Below are 21539 nucleotides of genomic sequence, written 5' to 3'. Positions count from 1 at the left end.
GTGGCATGGAAGGGGAGCTTCTACATGAGGATGGCACTGGCAGAGCTGTGGCTTACCAGGAGCTAGAGTCCTGCAGACGACTGCAGCTGCAGAACTGCATTGGAGAAAACGCGGTAAACTACTCAGCCTTAGCCACGAAAGAAAATGCTGTGAGCGACTCTTCGGCACCATGGAAACAGAACTCAGGGTTATATTTCATCAGTTTGACATATGCATCTTATTAGCAACAACCTTAAGTTACTACTGGAATTGTTACCCTTCTAGATTGTCAGATCATACTCAGTACTACAGCTGCTTGAAAGGGTTCTGCTGAGCGAGCTTTGTCTAAATGGACTTTGGATTACGTGGAAATCTTTCGCTCTTCCCCAAACATCCTATTTTCACCTCTGTCCTAGCAATTTTTGGCTTTCAGTATTTTCTAGATAGCAATATGAAAGTTACTGAAGTGGCACAGAAGAAAAGAAACCATACTTTTCATTGTTTTTCCATGGAGAATAGCTTGGTTTTTTTTTCTAGTAGGCATATAAAACTACGCAATAAAGAAACAAGTATCTCACTTTTGCTCCAGGGTAGCCAGGATTACCATGTGGTCCTTGATCACCAGGTTCTCCTTTCCTCCCAGGCTGGCCAGGGGTTCCTGGAAAGCCAGGAGGGCCAGGGGGGCCAGTAGAGCCCCTTCTCATTTCATCACCCACAAGGCATTTACTGCAATCCCCTTCTTCGCCTAAGAAAAGGATTGGAAAGAGAAAAAAGAATGCTCTGTCACAACAAATAGACATTCAGCTGTATCCATTTTGTATAGAGACTTGAGAATACTTGAGTAGTTTCTCAAATACTTCAGAAAAGTACTACTTTTTTTTTTCTTACAAGAAACTAACACAATGTTTCCTTGTTGTGTTAGCCACAGATCAAATTCATCAGTCCCCAAGCATGTCATAGTTCAAGAAACTCAGACAGAATACAATGGGAGCTTTACACAATGTGTAACAGCAGATCATCTAACAAGTTATCAGTTATAACCTACCTTTAGGTCCTTTTGGTCCTCTTGGTCCAGGGTAACCCTGCGTGCCAAATCTACCTGGTATGCCCTCCTGTCCTTTTAATCCAAAGAGAGAACCTAGAAGTTTAATTAAATAAAACCAGAAATTAATCTACTGAAGATTTCCTTTTCTTCTCTTTCCTCCCTATTCTTTTGAGCTGCACTGCATCTGCCCTTTTGTTTCCCCTAATGTCACTTACTGTCTAACCCAGCCTGTTGTTATCCACCCTCCGACCTCTTCCTCTCTCCCTCTTCTCACAGCTTCCCACACCCGTTCTCAGTAACTCCCCTCTGCTGTGGCAGATGATCCTTGCCATTCTTTGCTCTCTCTCACCCTGAATTCCTTTGCTCCTCTCCCTCAGCACAACGTACTTCGTGGTACCACCGACTGCCTGCTCCGGATCATCTCCTGCACATCCTTTTCTCCAGTCCTGCTCTCGCACCGCAGCCTGGTGCTTTTCACAGAGGCACAGCACCGGTCAGAAGTGGCCTCTGGAGGCCACCCGGTCCAACCCTCCGCTCAAAGCAGGGCTAACCTCAAAGTTACGGCAAGCTGCTCACAGCCTTGGCCAGCTGAGTATTGAATATCTCCAAAGATGGAGAGTCTACAACCTCTCTGGGCAACCTGTTCCAGTGCCTGACCACCCTCATGGTGAAAAAGGTTTTCCTAATACCTAAGCAGAACTTCCTCTGTTGCAGCTCGTGGCCATTGCATCTTGCCATGTTGCTGTGCTCCTTAGTGAAGCATCTGGTTCCCTTTTCCCTATGACCTCCCAAGAGGTAGGGGAAGATAGCAGTAAGATTCCTCTTAGCTTTCTCTTCTCCAGGCTAAGGAAGAAATCCAGCTTTCTCAGACACTCCTTGACACTCATATCCCTCCCCCCCCCCCAAAACAGACCTTCTTTTCTTTCCGATGTTGCCAGAATGTCTAAAAACCACGGAAACCTGTCCTTCACTGATGAGCATACAACACTTCTCCCCTGTGTGTCCTCCCCACCACCCATTTCGTTTCATTCCCTCAATCTACTTTCTCACTTTGCCTTGCCAACAGCTATCTTTAAAATAGGCAAAGACGTTCCTGTGAGTTCCCATCATCAATCTTCATGCACTTACCAGGGGATCCAGCAGGACCAGGTGGGCCACGGAGTCCTGGTGTGCCGTCCTTACCCGGAAACCCAGGTGGGCCCACCTGATAAGCGGGAGATCCCACTTCACCTTTTTTGCCTTTTGGTCCCATTTCTCCAGGTAAGCCTGGCTTATCGCCATCCGCTGAAACAGAACCAGGGAAGAAGGTCAGACCAACTTCTTAAAAACGCCGCCCAAAGAGCTGTAATGTAGCAGAAGGGAAAGTTCACACAACTGCATCTAACGTGCAAGGAAAATGGAGGTATTTAGCGTAGAGCAAAAAAGGTAACTGAACTTTTCACTTGAGCAAATCAATAGCAGTTACTGAAGCAAGGCTCTGTCATCATCTCCACTTCAGTTGCTTTGCCAGAGCCCCATAGAGGCCGAAGGAAAATGCTCCCCTCAGTTAGTTATCTACCACTCTGCGCTGCATATTCCATGGTCCACACATGCATCTCCCCCACCCTGACCCTGTTACGAGTTAAAAATCACTATAAAGTTAAACTGTTGGAACACCTGTTGCTGGGATATTACCATCAGAGAACCCAGGAGGACCAGGCAGCCCACGATCTCCCTCCTCTCCGGGGTCTCCCTGCAGTCCAGAAACTCCTGGAAAGCCTGGATCGCCTCTTGCACCTGAAAGACATCCCCAGTTCCACAGAACACAGGTTAGTGTGATGCTGTTTGTGATCCATAAGTACCAACTTGTGATACACTGCAGATTGCTCAGTTCTTAAAAAGTAAATATTGGGAACTTCAAGGCTTCAGAATATTAGAATTTACCATCATTTCTCAAAGGTAGCTTTAGAAATGCAAAAACCTGTAACCTCATGCTGCCTCAGTCTGAATAAAGAAATATATCTGAGAGATTTCTGTAAAGCCCAAATACCTGGGAGCTGAGCATGGCCTGTGACAGGAATGGTGTGGAGCCACCAAGCCCAGGAGGAAGGAGCATCTCTCAGCTCTTACTAATACGCTGCTAGAGCTACATTGCTCCTGGGAAGCACAGAAGACCAGCTCTCTGAGGAGAGCCCCTCCTTTCCCTGCAAGAAGCTGCCGTTATAACAGAGGTACGATATGTGAGCTTTCCTCTGTTCCCCAGTACCAAAAACATCTGCTATTGCCTGCAGAAAGTATCGTGCTCTTGTCAAAGGTCGATGGTACTGGAGGACGTATGGCGTGTCCAGCCCTCCGCCGGCTTCCTCCTCTCTCTACACAGTCTCTCCTGCTCCTACAAGCCCGGCAGGGTATTCGGGGTGATTTGAACAATGTTTTGGGCGTCTTGCTCCCTTTCCCTGGGAGGAAGGGAACCATTCATTGCTAGACCCTCTGGCTATCAACAAGACCAGTAAACTCAACCGAACGAGGACACAGGCTGGGGCAACGGCATGTGATCACCCTTGCTGTTTGCTGGCACCTTCCCTGGAATAGTTTTGGCCTTGGCAAACTGATATCACCTTCCATGTGTTTCTAGTCTGGGCAGCCAGAGCCACCACAGGTCTGCAGGACAGCTGACAGTGGGTGCTACGAGCCTAGTGAAAAGATCACACAGGAAATGTGTCAATTTAAAAAGGGGGGAAAAAAAATCCTCTTCTATTCCTCAAGGCTTTTTTAAAGTGTTTGGGTTTCTTTTTTTCTTCCTGAATATTAGATTATAAGAACAGTCTCTGCTGTGCTGCCATTGCTGCACTTTATCCAGGGTCCCTGAAACAGGACGCAGAAGACAGACTCTTCCATTCTTCCTTTCACTGGACAACGAAGTCACACACTTTTTTGCTTGTTTCTTCTCTGTGGACACAGGAATGCATGGATGCCTTTTGTGCAGCAATCCAGCTTCAGCAGGAGAGACAAAGAAACCACCTGCCTCCAAAAAGGTGATTGGGGCACTCTCTCGGAAGGCAATTATATCTTCTGGAACAGTTTAGCAAACAACAGTTTTTTTCAGGAGTTGAATTCTCAGAATTTCATGCTTTTGATCTATGTAGATGGTAGTAAAGTGCAGCTAAGATAAGCAATCTAAGCAAGGAAGACGTACCTTTCCTTGGGATGCTGGAAGGAAAATAGGAAACTGGTCCTGGAGGACCGATCTCGCCTGGCTCTCCCTGTTAACAGAAGTTGAAGTATCACATCTAAGCACATTATTCTAGAGAATTTCTTTTAAAATGGGAAGGTATGCCCATGAAACACAAAGAAACAGACTTTCAAAAGCACTCATATGACTTTTAAGAAATCTTAGAGATTTCAAGTTAACAAACCACATAACCAGTTCTACAATGACAACAAACACTACTGTTATCACATGACAGAAAAGAAAAGAAAGCAAAATGACATCTGGTTTATTGCTTCTAGCAAATGAAAGTAAAGCAGTACCTTGCCTCCCCTAGGACCGTAGCCGCCCGGTGGACCATCAAATCCTGGAAAACCCTGTAATACGCATAAAAATGATTGACTTTTCCTTTATCAGAGAGAGAATAAAATTATTTTGTCTGTAGCAGCTGGCTTCCTCTGATGTTAGCGTAAAAACTACACAACAGAGCTGAGCAATTTGCCTCTCTGGGGTGTAGTAATTCGGGCAATACCATTAATTCTCCTCGTGTTTTGAAGTTCACCTTTAGGACCAAGCCTAACTGCCATCAAGGGCCAGAGGGGTCCGCTGCGGCGCAGGCTGTCGCCCCTGGCAGCAGCGCAGGTGAAGAAGGAGCACCTACCCTCGTACCATCCATGGAGGCTGCGGGATAAACGAGTCTGAATCGTTACGATGGACATATTTTCACTGGAATGCGAGCAGCAAAATAGCACCGAAGTGCGCGGGTCCTTTTTGCTGTTTTCCAGGCTCGGGACCAGCCCTGAAGGCACCTTCATCCAACTCTCCCACCCTCGGGCATGCCGTATCCCAGAGAAAATTCTCCATCCCTACCCCAGCAAATGTTATAATATTTAAGGTCCTGCCCGCTTCGTTCTTTTAAAACGTTTGAAATCCAAAGGATGCGGATTAAAACACGTGTGGTAAAACTCGGTACATCCTACCACATGGCAGCGTATTTCAGCTGCTGGGGGTGCACAGAGCAAAGTGCAGATTTCAGAGATGCAGATACAGAAGAGATGATCTCTTCTGTGTGATTTACTCAGCTCTTTGACAACTTTTGTTCTCTATAGAAAATGTTACTCTGGAAAAAGACTAGTGTTAAAAAGGAGAGCTTTTAGTAAAAAAACAGCGGCCAGATCATCAACCAATACCAATTAACACAGTTTCACCGAAACCAGTAGGTTTGTTTCACACTAGTTTCATTCACACTAGTTCATTCACTAATAGTTCATTCACTAATTCACACTAGTTAGATTATTAGCCAGCTTTTTAAAAATTCAGCATGTCCCGAGTTGGACAGTGGGAACAACTCCTACACAGAACTTGAATGTTAATAACCAGCTAAGTCACTTCCACAGTTTTGAAGCGCTACAAATACCACAGCTCTCAGCAAGATGCCACAAACTGGACCGAAACCCTTCAGAGACCTTTCCATAATGGCAACTGTACATCACACCATCAGAAAAGGAGCCTCTTGAGTATCAGGTGTAAAATCTCTTTACACTAGGTGGAGCTGGTGGTCTAAAAGTGAAGCCAGCAGCTTCCTAATTAACTGCAACTTCATCTGTGTGCAGGCAGGACTTAGCCATCCTTCTTTCTTTCTTAAGAATCAAATCACTTGAAAATCAACAAAAAGAAGGACGTTGTGAACAGTGCATCGAGCAGCTGTCCCCTCTCATACACACATTATACAATGGTATTCCATCCAAACCAATGCACCTTCCACTAAAATGGTTGCCGAGATCCACCCTCGAGAAGGGGAAGCCACTGACCGTTTCTGACTGGAGCATGAACCCACGTTAAGGTCCACCAGTGGGCTTTAATGGGGTTTGCATCAGCCTCTCCACGTACGTATTACTGATAACATATTCCCTTTCACACCACCAGGTTTTGTGATCAGACCGAAGAGCTGTGCAAATGTTATTTTTCATATTCTACATAATTTCATGTCCCATGTGTTTCATGTTATTATTGTTATGCCTTCACGGCAGGACAAATCCTTAAACAACTAAGGATGGAGTCATGCGTCCCACAGCTATTTGAATACCTCACAGAAGTGATTTCTAATGCTGACTGAAGAAGCCTTTTTCTGAGACTGAACAGAAAGCATGAGCTCTTCTCCGTCTGACAGAATGCTATTTTAAATATTTGGGTGTTTTTCCATGGGGACAGAGATTTAGCTGGTATATTTATCAGTTTCCTTTTCTTCTTTTGTGATATTCAAGATAACCATACAGCTCAACCACATCTGCAGAAAGCTATTCAAAAAAGTAAGTTTCTGCATGTAGGAAGAAAAATTACAGAAATCATGGTCACAGTAATGGGAACAATGAAAACGACACCTCCCTGTAGTGCTCTTAAAACATGCTTATGTTTTAAGCAAAACAGACTAATTATAGGGCTATTTTTTTTTTCCTCACTGATGAGAAAAGTAACTGACCCAAAATTACAATGATGGATGAATCCAGATGCTATTTGTTAGACTACAGCTGGTGTAATTACAGGCAGAATTCGTCCTCTACAGTTTACTTTTAGGACAGATTGTCTACATATGTGTCAGAAACAGCAGTCTTGTATGAAATACTCACTCTTTCTCCACCGAGTCCTGGAAAACCATTGATGCCAGGCAGTCCCTATGAAGGCACAATAAAATCAGCAAAATAAAGTGACATCCTAATATCCTAATGGTTAAGAACCATTATTATTTCTTAGATAAAATAAATGTGACAGCTTGAAACTCTAACACTAACAGTCAGAGTTCAGATACTTTTTCAATGAGATTCATGTATGGTACAAACAGGTCTGAAATCTAATCTGGCATTTATCTCTTAATCAATACATTGTAAATTGACCATGAAGATTTTAAAGATGGATGAGATTTTTTTAAAGTGTATGCTGAGTACTGGTCTCACTCTGTTTAAGCACTTTAGAAACACTGCCCCAGAAAAGGCATCCATAGATTCTACAAGGTAGTTGTATTTGGATTAGCTTTTTTCCTGGGGTCACAAGTAGCCAGAACCAAACTCCTGTTTGTTAACCAGGGTCTGAAGAGTGCTAAGATGGAAACGGTGCAATACAGCCTGTGCTGAGGACCAGGACAGTAGCTGTGGTTAGTGAGCACTGCTTTAGGTAAGAGATGCACAAGGCTCCCCAGTGATGGTACAGGCATACCTGCGAGTCCCACGGGACCCTCCTCCCACTGCCATTTCAAAATGGCCTTTTTGCTTTCCTACATCAGGCAGTTCAGAGCTGGCCACAACCCGGTGGGCTGAAGAACTATCATTTCTATAGTTGGTTAGTCTGTGTTTTGTTCCTGAAGGCAAACTCTCAGCTTGGATTTGCACATTCAGCTGGGTGAATTTTTAATGAGTGACTCACCCTTTGTCCTGGGAAGCCCATTACCCCTTCTTCACCTTTTTCAGGAGCATAGAGAAGTACACCCTAGGAAACATTACAAGTCAGGTCAACATATTTCTTCATTATGTGCAAAAAAATTGTAACACTGTTTTGTGGAAGCTCAACAGGAAGAAAACATCATTGGAACACATGGAGGGTCTAATAATAGCTGCATGTGAAAGAACTGTCATCCTTAAAATTAAGTGTAACATGCTTGCTTCATTACAATAGCAGGAGTGGGCCATTGGGGAGAGGACAGGGTTTCCCTCCTATCATCTCCTCCTTTATTTCTTCTGTGGCAGCAACTCTGAAGAAGAGCCAAAGCAATTGTTCAGCTATACAACCAATTAAGCAACTCAGCTTATGCCCAAATTGTAGCTTCAGAGAACTGTTTGGCAAACACAGGCATGCTGCTATCCATCCTATTATGAAGAAAAAAAAAGGGAGAAACACATATCCCCTTTTGCTACATCAGCACAAATCTACAGTTTTCCTAATGTAGTCAACCAAATCCTACACGTGTAAAATCTGACCAACAGCTGAAGAACTGGCTAGCAACTGCACACGGAGGGCATCAGGGCTCACACTGCGACCTTCTCCCATAACCTTGTGGAGAAGCTGACCAGACCATCTGAGAAAATAAAGCTCTGTAAAATGCTCAGTGAGGCATCCCTAATTGGTAAAGACTGTATTTTAAACCACTCCGGGAAGTAAAAAGGAACCACTCAATGGCAAAGCTATTTAGACAGTCTAGAGGTTGCCTGTGAGTTAACTAAACCACATTCAGTCAAGCCTGGTTGACAGCTCTAAATGATACAGCAACACATGGGATTACTCAACAGACTTAATGACCAGTGAGAGCAAAAGTCTGTATGTGCTGGAGAGGAGGCTGAAAAGGATTGAGAAAATTTCCATATATACTTATTTAATGAAATTTAGTGGAATTTTTAAACATAGATCAGCAGATCACCAGCAGTGAAGAGATTTATTAATAGTTAAAGCTAAAATTAAAAAGTGTGTGAGGGAAAATCTTATTTTGTTAAACCAGCGAGAGAACAACTGATTGTACTGTGGAGTTATTACACATCATGTTGTTCAGTTTTTCTAATGCATCAGAACTAGTGTCTCCGCTTACGTTGCTCCATATCTATACTGCATCATTTCACTGAAGAATGTACCAGTATTAACTCCAATATTATTAGTTGTCTTTGTTCTTCTCCACTTGACTTACTGGAATTCCAGCTTCCCCTTTTTGTCCAGGTTCTCCTCTTTCACCCTAACAATAAAGAAAAAGTATTCAGATATGTTAGGCATTCCCATTTACATCTCAGTAACTTTTGTACAACACAAAGTGACAAATGCTTATCAAGAGAAAAAACACCACTCTTGTGCTGTTCTTTATTCATATGCCTGTCATATGAAATGCATGTTTTCATAAGAAGTTTTTAAAGTTGTTTTTTTAAAAAATATTTGATAATTTTTCTGAAAAGGTTTCTAGGAATGTGAACACCTCAGGTTGTTTCCAGGCTTGTTCATGAGACATCTGGGTGGTGAGTGCCTGAGTAATGCCTACAAATAAATGCACATTCTCCCATTTTTACCTACTGATTATCTATGCATTGTCGGATCAAAAGTAAGAGTTCCTGTTAGGATGAGACAAATCATAGCCTCAAGTCTACTCACTATATTGATGATATCTCCACTGAATATAAAGGCTCTCCAGACAAGTAGCTCATATGCAGACATCTCTGGTTAGTCATGGAAATCCCAACATGTATGTTACTTAACGCAGACTGTCAAAGGCATTTTTAGATCTTTCAGTGTCATACCAATTTACTTATCTTACTGCAGAAATTGCATGAGCCACATGAACTTTCTAACTTCAAATCTGGGATGAAAAACTACTGGTCTGGAGGTTGGTGTCTGATACAGAATATACGTGTACAGGGTATGAATACTTCTGCTCCCAGCAAGAAGCAATAGATGAGAATAAACTGCATCTTGCTGTTGAGGGTTTCTCCAATATGTATGAACGAGCCTTATACACAAATATCTGCACCGTATAGATAAGTTATATAAACAAACACAATAATTCAGATAGCTTCCCTAAAGATATGCTTCTTTTACAGGAAGAAAATTTCACTCACTATTATGAAAAATAAGATATTGAATGATTTCTCAGCAGGTATTTCTGCTTGTAAAATGAGAAGATGTGAGTGATGGCCAGGGGTCGCATACTTAAAAAGAACAGGTTTGCCTGAGGCACCTCTAGTCTGTGAGAAGTGCTTTCTGAATGACTTCAGCCACCATAGTTTCAATAAGTACTTCATGATCCAAGCTATGGAAAAGTAGCAGATTTCTCTCTTGATATACTAAAGTCTTCTAAGTGCTGTATGTGAAAGCACATTTGTACAATATTTTAGTTTTGGTGCTGCAGACCTCTTAGTTCCTTGTGTATTTTGGCAAAATAGTTACCTTGTGTTTGTCCGAGGGGACACCCATCAGTTCTCTTGTAGGAAGCCCAGGTGGACCTGGAGGACCTGGGGGGCCCTGCAGAAAAAGTGTAAGGGTACGTTTACTAACAGGTACAATATTTGTCAAGTTCTTGATCAGCACAGGGTCTAAGGAACTGCAACAAAAGGAGCAATGCAGATTTGCCCCTGCTAGGAGTATGGTTCTAAACCTCTGAATAAATCGATGGCAAGATAAAATTATTTTGTGTGGGATTAACATATAGCAATACTTGCTCTTGCCCTGTATGTTTCCAGAATGACGATAAAGACTATTACTTTATATAAAATGGTCTGGCTCTATAAATTTCAGAAGCGTTACCTCTTCGTTGGTGTAAACGAGGGCACAGCTAGACCTAGACATGTAGAAGTTAGTTCAGCTATGACATTCCTTATGGAGATTATCATTACTTTCAGAGCTATAATTGTTTGTTTTTCTCTTATAATTACATAATACATTTGCAAATTAAAAGAGTATTTAAAATAGGTTCCTTTATAAATAGCAAGTAGAATCAACCTGTCCTTTAGTAGTGATATTAATTCATTAGTTTTCCTTTACCTGTTCACCTTTTTCTCCATAGAAGCCAAGGCCCCTGTTGCCCTGCGAAAACAATAGGTCAAGATTTACTAAGTGTACGACTCAGTTTTCTAATGTAAAACTCAAATTTAAACATGCTTAAAGGCCTTTTCAGGCTTACAAGTCTGTAGGACACCACTGAAGAACTGCAATCATATAATAGTCTAGGTTTACCTCAAAGTATTTTTATAGATTTAAAAGTATTTTTATAGACCTAAATATTCAGACAGACAACTAATTAAAATCTCATGCTACCAGTGCTTCTTACAACAGACTTTGAGTCATTCACTGAGCAACGTCATGAAAAGATCAAGCATTTCTTCTGCAAGTTTTTTAATAGCACTGAATGTTAAATAAAATACCTAAGTGGGCTGGAACAATGAACTCATATATTTTTTCTGCTGAGATATAATCAAATATTGCAAAGACTGCAAGGATTCTCTGTTCATGGGAAGCTACTGTGACTACAGCAGCAAATTAAATCTGGCTCTAGAACTGGTTTAATCTTTTCAGGGTAGGCGATCCCAGTGTAAGATTAACTTCTCGTGGTATGCAGCCGACACAGGTCTTGTGCTACACAGCCTCTGGTGCAGCCTGTGGTTCTTTATTTTGCTGCCTTCAAGTGGGTCTTGGATAAACCTCAGCGACACAAAACCAACATGAACAACTCTGACACAAAGACTTACTTGTGGTCCTGGGGGCCCTGGGGGCCCTGGTGGTCCCTGGGGAAACACAACAGGGAAAGCAAGTTACTTGTTGCTTTCTAATCAATGCATGCAGGAAGTCAGTTACTTTATGTCTGAAATATAAGTATATATTTAGAAGGCAGTGTATTCCTCAGCATTCAATGTGCCATCCTCACTGTATTAGCTGTGTTTACTGTTCTGAAAAACACCCTCATACGTCACATCGTAATCTTTCCCAACAGAATAACGGTCTCCCAGTTTAGACCTAACGAAACCCCATTTTTATTTCAAGCAATAAGAACTTGTGCTTTTGGATCCTGACTTAGTAACATCTTAAGCTCATACCTAAAGTTAAGCACGTCTAAGTGCTTCACTGGACTGGTGTCTTGGTACTGCATCCATCTGTAAAGGGAGTGGAACTACCTCATGAATCTCAGATTACCTCTTTGGTATTGTACAGAGTGCAATCAAAGGAAGATGGTGGGAAATGAAACTGTAACAGGAAAAAAAGCTGCCGGAGTCTTACAAGAAGTAGGAAAAAGTAGGAAAGCCATTAACTGGAGAGAGAACCTGCCGTGCTTCAGTCAGCTATGGTAGTCAAGAGGCTCCAAAGGGCTCTACACATTAAAAACTCTGTCAAATATCGGAAAGGTGTGGTGAATAAGAAGCATGAGCTGTTCAGAGGAGAAGGTGGTGAACAAGAGGCATAGAAAAGAGAGCGAGCTGCAGATGGAACTGTCCATCTACTGAGCCCCGAAGGGGATGTAACTGGGTTACGCAAAATCAAGCCCAACCTGCAAGGAAAAGATAGCAGCATTCAGGCGAGACCTGAACTTGTTAGGCATCTCTGCCTTGCTACGTACCTTTGTGTGCGTGAGCAACAGGCTTGTTCTGAAACAATTACTTTTGCATCAGCTTTGGTTAGTCAAGCAGCCTGTGATCTGTTGCCTAATCTACGGGGCAGATGCACCGGACAGGGCATCCCGCTGCCTGGAGGCCAGGCAGGGACCTGGGGAGCGACGCTCGCCTTCCTGCAGGATCTAGGGCTTGGGGAAGAGGAATGATGCAAACTCAGACCGGGGAAATGCTCCCAGGTCCCACTCGCAGGCGAGTCACAGGTTTGGAGACAGTAAATGTATCTGGATGTATTTGGTTAAGAGCTGGAGATGCTCAGGATCCATCCACTCTGGAAGAGCGTTCAGAAGAGATGCGGCCAAGATGGCAACCAGAGGGATGTAGTCACGGGGCTCAGAAAACGCATGCTTCATAGCACTCCGAACATCCAAGACGGAGGACTGGGAATACCAGTCATTGGAGGCTAGGCTCCTGTGAGAAGCTCATGAACTCTGTGGGTTTACTCTAGAGGAAGAGTAAGTAAAGAAAGGACTGCGGAGATTTCCCTTCAGGAGGACCAGAGGAGAAAGACAAGGTGCAACTTACTCCAGATGATAAAACAGGCCACTGCAAAAATTAGCTTTGGACAGGCTTAGCATGCTGTGGCTTTAGTCCTAGAAATTTTTTTTTTTTTTTTTGAGGGTGCTGTCCCTGAAAACAGCTGTGCAGGCTGTGTGTAAGAAGCCCTGAATTAATTTTTCTTCCCCCTCAAATCAGTGACATCAAGCAGGTCTGAGGTGAATTTTGACAAAACAAACAAAAAAGCAAATGCTATAAAGTTGTCTTACAGGAAAATAAAGCAAGCCTAAAGAGAATGAGATATATTGAATTTGAACATCTGCTTCTGACCCATAAAACTATTAACCATGGTAAAAAGATATGTAGAAAATGGTATCTGGAGAGAACACAATCTTCCCAAAGAACTATTCAGCAACAGTGGTCAACTGCAATGCTGTAAATGTTGATTTTGGAAAAAATGACTGAAAAATAGTTTAAAAATAAAATTGTATTCTAAATACTAATGAAGAATGTTATCAATTCAATCTCCCGTGGGAAGTGTGGAGAGCTTATATACATATCCTTTATGAGCAGAAAAGATAACATATTTAGGTCCTGATATCTTTGATAACTCAGTGTAAGGGGATATAGATGGGACAGCATTGAATAATCTTTAAAAGCAAGACACTTTCATGGAGCTTAAAGAAATACAATATAAATCAAAAGCCTCTGACAATACAGGGTGAAAGAAGCTACACCTCTTTTTGCAACACTCATCCTTGTAGAATCAGCGTCTCACATTGGTTTTTAAAAGGTTTTGCGTCCAAGGACACCTACTGCTATTTCTAACCTGTTTTTTCTATCCATTTGCTAGGTTACAATCCAACATAATGGAACTTGCTGAGTTAATTCCTCTGTTAGGTTAATTTTCTACGGAACATATTTCAAATATACTTACTGGTCTTCCTCGCTCTCCTCTGGGACCAACAGGTCCTTGAATACCCAGCGTACCTGGAGGTCCCTTTAAATAAAAAAACCCAAACATCAATTAATGTTCTTCTGATATCAGTTACTATTGACACTTTATCACATTTGCTGTAATACTACTTACTTGAAAACCATTGAACCCTGGATCCCCCGGTTCCCCCTAAAAAAAACCAAAGAAGTAAAAAATGCAATAAGTACTATATACAAAATTGAACAAAATCTTTTTCTCACTCATTAATTTTTTTCTCATTCCAAAAGCTAATCAGAGCATACAATGCTACACAAACCCTTACATACAGATGCGTTCAATACAGGTGTTGAGATAACCAAATGTGGGCCACAGATTTCGTACTTTATATATATAGTATAGGTGCATGAAATACAGCAGGAGGGTACAAAGTTGGCTAGGGAAGTTAGGGATCCAAACTACAAGGCTGAAGTGGTCAACAGACCACGTTTAATTCTTTTTTGAAAAATCCTATTGAACCAGTGGCTTAATTAGGGCTATAACCTTAGCTGAAATGCACAAGCTCATTTTTCATGAGTTGCATGGGAATTACCAAATCATCTTGATTCTCTTCTGAGTCACTAAAAGCATTTGGAACATACTGTTTTCAGTGACCACATATTTTAACTGCAGTACATGTTGAAATGTTTTTGGAAATGGGATCCAAAAATGTTCTAGCGCAAAGATCTTCTACTACCCATAAATAATGCGGGTATTCAGTCCAGACACCTTCCATCATTTTGAGTAGCATCCTAACTAAGTAGTTAATTTGAGTTTAGTTAACAGAATAATTTGTAGATCCAAGTACTTTCTGAAATGAATACAGGTGTCAGTATCCATTCTTGGCCACAATATACTTGAGCAATTCTTAATCATTACTTAATCATTCCTAATTACTAACAAGTGCAGATTTAAAGAGTTTCTGAAAGGAAAAGAAGATTCCATTAAAAAATACAGGCAACTTATGAATATGTCAACAGAAAAACCTATTTTGGCACTCATCACTGGCACAAAATATACATAGACGATGCCAGAAGATCTTTTCTGTGCTGAGTACAGCTCAGATGTAGCTTTGTACATAAATTTGTCACAATTTATACTCTAACGGCATATGTAACCCTTTATCTGATACCTTCAAATTATACAAGACTATATATATGAGAAAAAGCTACAAGTGATTACAAAACAAGTTTTAAGGATTAGATAGAGTAAAAGCACCCATAGGAATACTTGGGGTTTACTAAATAACTAAATAATATATTGAAGCATATTTTATCCCAAGTCAACCAAACTCCTGCATGAAAATTATATAGAAAGGATGCTAATATTAAATAGAATCGTTCAATGGCCAAAACTATGGCAAAGGAATGATTTTGTCATGCATGATATGAAGGTAGTCATTGAATAAAGAGGGTAATACTTGAGCTATAACATCTCCAGTGCCTCTGCAATCCACCTGTGGGCTGGAATTCCTTGTAAATAACTGAGTGGAGATTTTTTTTTCCCTGGATATCAGATAGACTTTGCTGTAACCAGAGAAAGCAGAAGCTGCCTTGCAAAGCCTACACAGAATCGAAGTGGGCCTCTTGGGATGTGTCCATCAGAGTGTAAGAAAAATCAACTCTCCATCATCTGCTTGTAAAACTGTACGGAGCGTGAATAACTCACAGGAGTTAGAGACGTACCCTGTACCGGCTTGCGATGTCTGGTGGCAGTACATAGGGTTCCCCTTTCTGGCCCTTTGGCCCTTGGACGCCCTGGAAGGGACCAAAAAAATAGCAGAAGTAAGCTTTTGTGTCATATACCTTAACACATAAACAGCTAAGAGTAACAAAAAATATTTGTTTGGGTTTTCTTGAGTATATACATACTGCCATTTAGAGGCAGAGCCTATGCCTAACTTTGGAAATTCACGGTTTAAAAACAGAGTGTAAACCCTGACAGCACATAAAATGAATTTCCGATTCTGGGGGAAGAACCCCCTACTACCTGGGAGCGGTGTTACTGGGCAGCACCTCCTGCCCAGAGCAGCAGCCGCCGCTCCCCAGGGCTGACGCGAGCCCCAGCAAACCCCACTGCTCACCTCAGCACGATCCTACATACCGCACCATGGAAAGCCAGTACTTTGGCCACGGAGCAGGGAAGGAAAAGGTTACTTTCATCAGGAATTGTGAGTTTAATATTATTTTATCACTGTTGGATAAAGCTGTACAGGTTTTCCCGAAGTCATCTCTCCGCAAGACCTATGTGACAGGTATAGCTCTGGGCAGACCTCCCAGCTCTGGCTGCAATTTAATAACTAAGCATCGTGCAGCGTGTCCGCGGTAAGTCCACTTTGCTAGGCCAAAAGGGAGCTCCATTAAGAGATGTCCCGTTTGTTTCCAACACACACGCGAATGAAACTCACTTCAGTAATGGTCTTAGCTCCAGGTACTCACTCACTGCCAGCTACTTACAATGGTACCGGGGAAACCAGAGAATCCAGGAGTTCCCGGGTCACCAGGGTCACCTACTGTCCCGTTACAGCCATCATGACCTGGTTTCCCCCTTGATCCTGGCTGCCCTGGATGACCCTGTTGAGGAAAAAAAAAATATGTTTATCTACCCATCTGTTTCCAGTTTTCCTTTTCCTGTAGTCACACAGTATTTAGACGTTCTCACATTAAGCTCAAGGCTTGGATCCATGGGAAACTATGATTTTCAAAGACAGAAACAGACAGTGCCTTTTTTTAATATAGCTGCAGCTTGAACCAGATGCCCCAGACAGCATGAAAAAATGAGTAGTGAAGGACCTTTCAGAAAGGGTAGGAAAGCTATGTTCAATGCCGGCTCTGTTAAGCAGAGAACTAAGCCAGATGAGGCTGCTGTGCAGGGAGCCACCAAGAACTGGGACTGTTAAGCATGTCAGTGCTTCACACTGGAAGAGTGGGAAGAAAGGTTCCTTGCTGGCTTTGAACAGCTTCCAAGCCAGGGAAAAAGTCAGAGATGCTTTTGGAGCTAGGCTGAGTGTTGTGATGAGGCTGTAAGTATGGAAGAAAACAGCAGGGCTCAAAGCGAGGGAGGCGGGGGCTCCACACGGAGCCTCTGAAAAGTTACTCCTGCCTCAAACTGGATTTCCATTGCTGTACCTACATTCACCTTAACTGCTGTTGCTTCTGGTTTGCGCTGAGGCTGGTGAGAAGCAAATCTGCCCTTGAGCAGCTCTTTCTGCCAGGGGACTCAGCCAACCCCCCCAGAAACGAACATGAGACATTTCTTCCTTCTCCTCTATCTAGAGCAAGAGTTTTCCCTTTGCTTCTGCTCCCTTGGTCAGAAAGAAAAAGAAGTCTGTCCGTGTCCTTACCTAGCTCCATCAAGTACTGGCATTCCTCACCCCAGAAGAGATTCCGGCTTGCCACCCCCCCTCTTGGCCTCCAGCCCCACATCCTCGCCCTGTGCCATGACAGTTCGTACACGTGCCCGTCCATCCGCCTTCCGACGGCCCGTGTTACGTCTCGGCATGAGAAAACTGGTCGGAGAATGTAAGCAAGTGGGAAGGGCAAGGGAGCTCGAGGACAGGACACAACGAGCATGCAGGTTCAAGTGCTGTCTGAAGTTGTTTGTCCCTCACGATGCAACGTACAGAGGTCGGGAAGGCAGGGCTAAGAAAGAAAACTTGCTCAGGGAAGAGAAGCAACAGGCTATAGCGACATGGGGCTTCACAGGGGAGCGATTTACTCTCCTTCCCAGGATGTCAGAGTGCTTAGAAAAAACTCAGTATGACGTGGTGAGATAAGCAAGATCCTTGGCTTCAGGAGTGTTAATAGGAATGGGAAAGAAGGTCATCTGCTATTCCTTTAAGAGTGAGACAGAGGGAGAGGAGGAAGATTGTGAGAGAGAAAGCCCTGAAACTCGATAGGGAGCTCTTCTGGAAACAAAAAAGGGTGAAAGCAGAGTGGATGTGGATGCGTGGGCTGCAGAGCGGGGCCCCGGTGTCAGGGAGCACTACAAAGGAAACCCAAGCCTGGGAACTCTGTCCAGGGATTCCAGTGACTCAGATTTCTTTGTTATTTTATGACACAAGATGTAAAGAAGAGTAAGCTGGGAAAATATTGTGCTGTGAACTTTACCCAGTTTTCCTCTTTGAATATTTCAGTTTCATGGACCTGGTCAATTTGTTCAAAGTTTGACACTGTTTGGTGTTCAGTAAGTTTTTTAAGACTATCTCAAGCATGCCATATGAGCTATAAAGCAAATAACAATGGTTAGTACTCTTAAAATCATTGGTCTTTCTATGTGCTTTGCTACTCTGAAATAATTAAGGAATGACCCACTGGTGTCCTTCCCTTACAAGCTTAAGAGACGTGAAGTACTTATCTCACAGCTCTTTCCTACAAAAGAACATACTTAGCTGGGTAACCTCCAGGGACACAGGAAATTTCCATCCTTTCTCATCCCCCTTACAAGGGGATTTCTCCATAGGACAAAGCAAATGGACCTTAATTATCCAAGGGAATGAGAGGGAGCACAGATTCTGCTCTATTGTGTATCTGCAGTTCCACTCACTTCGACAACTGCCCTTAGCTGAAAAGTGCATATGTGGCCGATGCAGAATTTAGCCCAGAGATTTTAATTAAAGTACAAAGGCTTTAAACTAGCCTGCAATATTTGCAGTTGGTGATTTCTTAAAGATGAAGTAACCAGCTACTTACAGGAATGCCATCTGCCCCGGGGAATCCAGTGACTCCTCTTTGCCCCTAGAGCGAGTGAAACAGCACAATTAAGATGATGTTCTGCCTGATATTTCACTTATTAACTAAAACTTCTGATATTCCAAAGTTACCACTTCTCCTTTGGGTCCACTTATTCCTGGATATCCTCTTTCACCTTTGTGACCTTTGGGACCTTGCACTCCTGGGATCCCCATCAATCCTGGTGGTCCAGTGAACCCCTGTGATCCAAGAATTCCTGGCTGGCCCTGATAAAAATAATAAAAAAGCATTTATTTAGGAACAGTTGTGATGTGCAAAGCTGGATTAGTTACCGCTGCTGCAATGGAGTCGATCTCTTGAAGGGAAAATAAACACAGAATCTGTCTCCGTTTCAGTAGGCCAGACTCTTTGATGAACGTCATCTGGAAACACCACGCAGAGAAACTCCAGCAACAGTGACCACACTGTGCATGACAAAGTCAATACATGGAAATTAACACTCAAATCAATATTCACTGCTTGAATATTCATGGATGCTCTACGAGAAAAGTGTTTTCTTTGGAATAAGACTTCTCAAGAGTGATTCTCCCTGACCTACAACATAACCTATTACACTCCAACCAAGTAAAATATGTTTAACTGTGAAATCTGCTTAGTGGCTGTATTTCTTACAAATGGAGTCTGATATCTAATGGCAGGAATTTCTGCCTCTTTGGGGATGACATTTCTATTTAGCAGTGGAGCCTGAAAACGATTAGACGCGCACGTGTCCACGCAGGTTGGAGAGTTGCACGCAGGGCGCCCTTGTCATTCTCCCTTCCAGCGCTGGTTTGGCTCTTCAGGCCACTTCAAACGTTGTTTAAAAATAATACCCTGTTGACTGCCAACATCACAAGGCTCAACAGGGGAAAAAATCATTTTGAAATGACACAATGGTGGTTTAAGTAATGGGTTGTGACAGTATGTCTGAGATCTGTGAACCAAAGCCATTTTGAAAGCCATTCCAGACGTAGTGTCACCAAAGGCACATGTGTTTTGCATGCTCTACAGTACTCAGTGCACTAACAACACTAATAGTAAATCGCCGCAATCTTTTCTGGAGAAATATGCTTCAATGGTGGAAAGCACCATTTACCAAGATGTTCTAATTAAGCCGATTCTAATGAAAGTATTTTAAAAATGCTATTAGATTTTTCACAGACCAGTCTGCAACAGCATCAACATTTCACAAAGCAAGAATTACGGCAAAACACGAACAAACAGATACATATTTACACAAAGGAGCTGGTAAAAAAATAACACCTTGCTTTAGGATAAAATACTTACAGTCTCACCCATGCCTGGAAAGAAAGGGCTGGAAGATGAATGCAATCCTGTCCAAGGAGGACAATAGTTCAACTTCATTTAATGCCATTAAGGTGGGACGAGTGAAGGAGGGAAGTGTAGGGACTTGAAGAAATGAACCTGAAGATATCCTAATTTCCTTGTATTGAGGAAATTGTAGTAAAGATACTGAACAATGCCTTATTGATACTAGGCAAAATTTATTTTATTCTCATATTGAAGGATAGGCCTATTTGTGACACACTTCAAAACTTCACTGTTAAAATCTATCTATAATTAACATTTATCTATGCTACAGTTGTCTTGGTATTGCAAACCTGAAAACAAACACTATGACTGAAACACAGCCTACTTCTAGTTTTAAAAAAAAAAAAAAAAAAAAATCAATTTTCCACACTGTTTTCCTGGAAAACGGCTGTCACAACAGTTGGAGTAGGTTTTTGTATTTTAAATCTTAGTGTATTATATCAAATGAGTCCACACTGAGAAGCTGACATACCCAAACAAAGTACAAAACTCTGTGCAATTTTTTTTCTTGGAAGAAGACTAGGAATGAGCCAGTATGAAGAATGAATTACATGGAGTTCCTCGGGACAATCCACCAGGATGGATCTCTTACAGTATGGATCTTTTGCTATACTGTTATGATTAATTTGACAAAACTGATGGTTTAGGAGCATTGCCAAAGGACACCATGGATTTAAGTGTTTGAGCTGTCAGCATGAAAGAGAATCTCTCCTCTGCTTACAACCAAGCTCAGCTTTATATAGTATCCCTACTTCTAAACCAAGCCTGCTCATGTGGATTATTAGGTGCTAAGAGGCCAACGTCTTTTCAAGTTAACAAACTGAGAAGTAACAAAGGTTATATGAATACATATAAATTATAATATGATTCGTGTTGGCAGAAGGCATATGCATCTGAACAAGAGGCTGCTCATTTCCTTATGCCAGCCACAGCTGGCTATTACAGATGCATCTTTCTCCACATCAGTAGTTTTCAGTTTTTAAAAAATCAGTTAATCTCTAAAAGTCATCTTATGGAGGTGCAGATCCTCGTCCAAACAGATTCACAGCAGACATACTTCTCTTAGCTACCTGACTCAAATGGAAAGATGCTGATTAGAAGCACTAGAATAATGATTTAAATCTGAACCAATATTCATCAGTGTGAGCTCCAAGATCAGGAAAAAGAAGTCTTTTCCGATGTCACTTTTTCTCAACTTTTCTTACCTACTATGGCTCAAAATTTTAGTATAAATTAATTAAGAGACAGTACATATGAGCATACACCATGAAATTGCCTTTTTAGAGAAATAATAGATATTTCATTCATTTAAAAAAAATGCACAGCCTGTGTTCTTTATTGTTTTTTGCACAGCAGTATCAATTCTTATGCAAATATCAATATAAAATATTTCCATCTTACTATAAAGCCTTAAAACTTAATTAAATAATTAAGTTAGTTTGTTCTTCCCCATACACCCAAATCTGGAAATGAACCTTTAAAAAGGATGAAAATGTATCTCATACACCTGCAAAGAACACAGAAAAATTATTCAAATTCAGTTGTAGCGATCTGAGTTGGCGCCAGTTTCAATTTAATTTTGAGAGCTTCTGAAAACAAATGTTTCAGTTACTTCCACAACGAAAGGAAACCATGGATTCTGTACATTGAAAATGCTGCTCCATTTTTTAAG

The 21539-nt window shown here is 41.9% G+C and overlaps 1 protein-coding gene across 2 annotated transcripts in view; it reads right to left on the bottom strand.

Moving 5' to 3' along the window:
* COL4A2 (collagen type IV alpha 2 chain) overlaps positions 1–21539 on the bottom strand; it is a 141608-nt gene that overhangs the window by 32003 nt on the left and 88066 nt on the right. For both annotated transcript variants that reach the window (XM_075057591.1, XM_075057592.1), the window contains exons 5-22: positions 18628–18762; positions 18497–18541; positions 16262–16378; positions 15491–15562; positions 13923–13958; positions 13770–13832; positions 11420–11455; positions 10716–10757; positions 10122–10196; positions 8878–8922; positions 7629–7691; positions 6839–6883; positions 4535–4588; positions 4200–4266; positions 2699–2800; positions 2153–2308; positions 1025–1117; positions 558–724 (exon numbers count right to left, since the gene is read on the bottom strand). In XM_075057591.1, coding sequence (XP_074913692.1) covers positions 558–724; positions 1025–1117; positions 2153–2308; positions 2699–2800; positions 4200–4266; positions 4535–4588; positions 6839–6883; positions 7629–7691; positions 8878–8922; positions 10122–10196; positions 10716–10757; positions 11420–11455; positions 13770–13832; positions 13923–13958; positions 15491–15562; positions 16262–16378; positions 18497–18541; positions 18628–18762 — 1413 coding nt within the window. The remainder of the gene's footprint in view (positions 1–557; positions 725–1024; positions 1118–2152; positions 2309–2698; positions 2801–4199; positions 4267–4534; positions 4589–6838; positions 6884–7628; positions 7692–8877; positions 8923–10121; positions 10197–10715; positions 10758–11419; positions 11456–13769; positions 13833–13922; positions 13959–15490; positions 15563–16261; positions 16379–18496; positions 18542–18627; positions 18763–21539) is intronic.

Source organism: Buteo buteo, chromosome 25, assembly GCF_964188355.1.
Source record: "Buteo buteo chromosome 25, bButBut1.hap1.1, whole genome shotgun sequence".
Classification (NCBI taxonomy): Eukaryota; Metazoa; Chordata; class Aves; order Accipitriformes; family Accipitridae; genus Buteo; species Buteo buteo.
The sequence above is the reverse complement of the archived record's forward strand: the minus strand, read 5'-3'. Positions and strand labels throughout refer to the sequence as shown.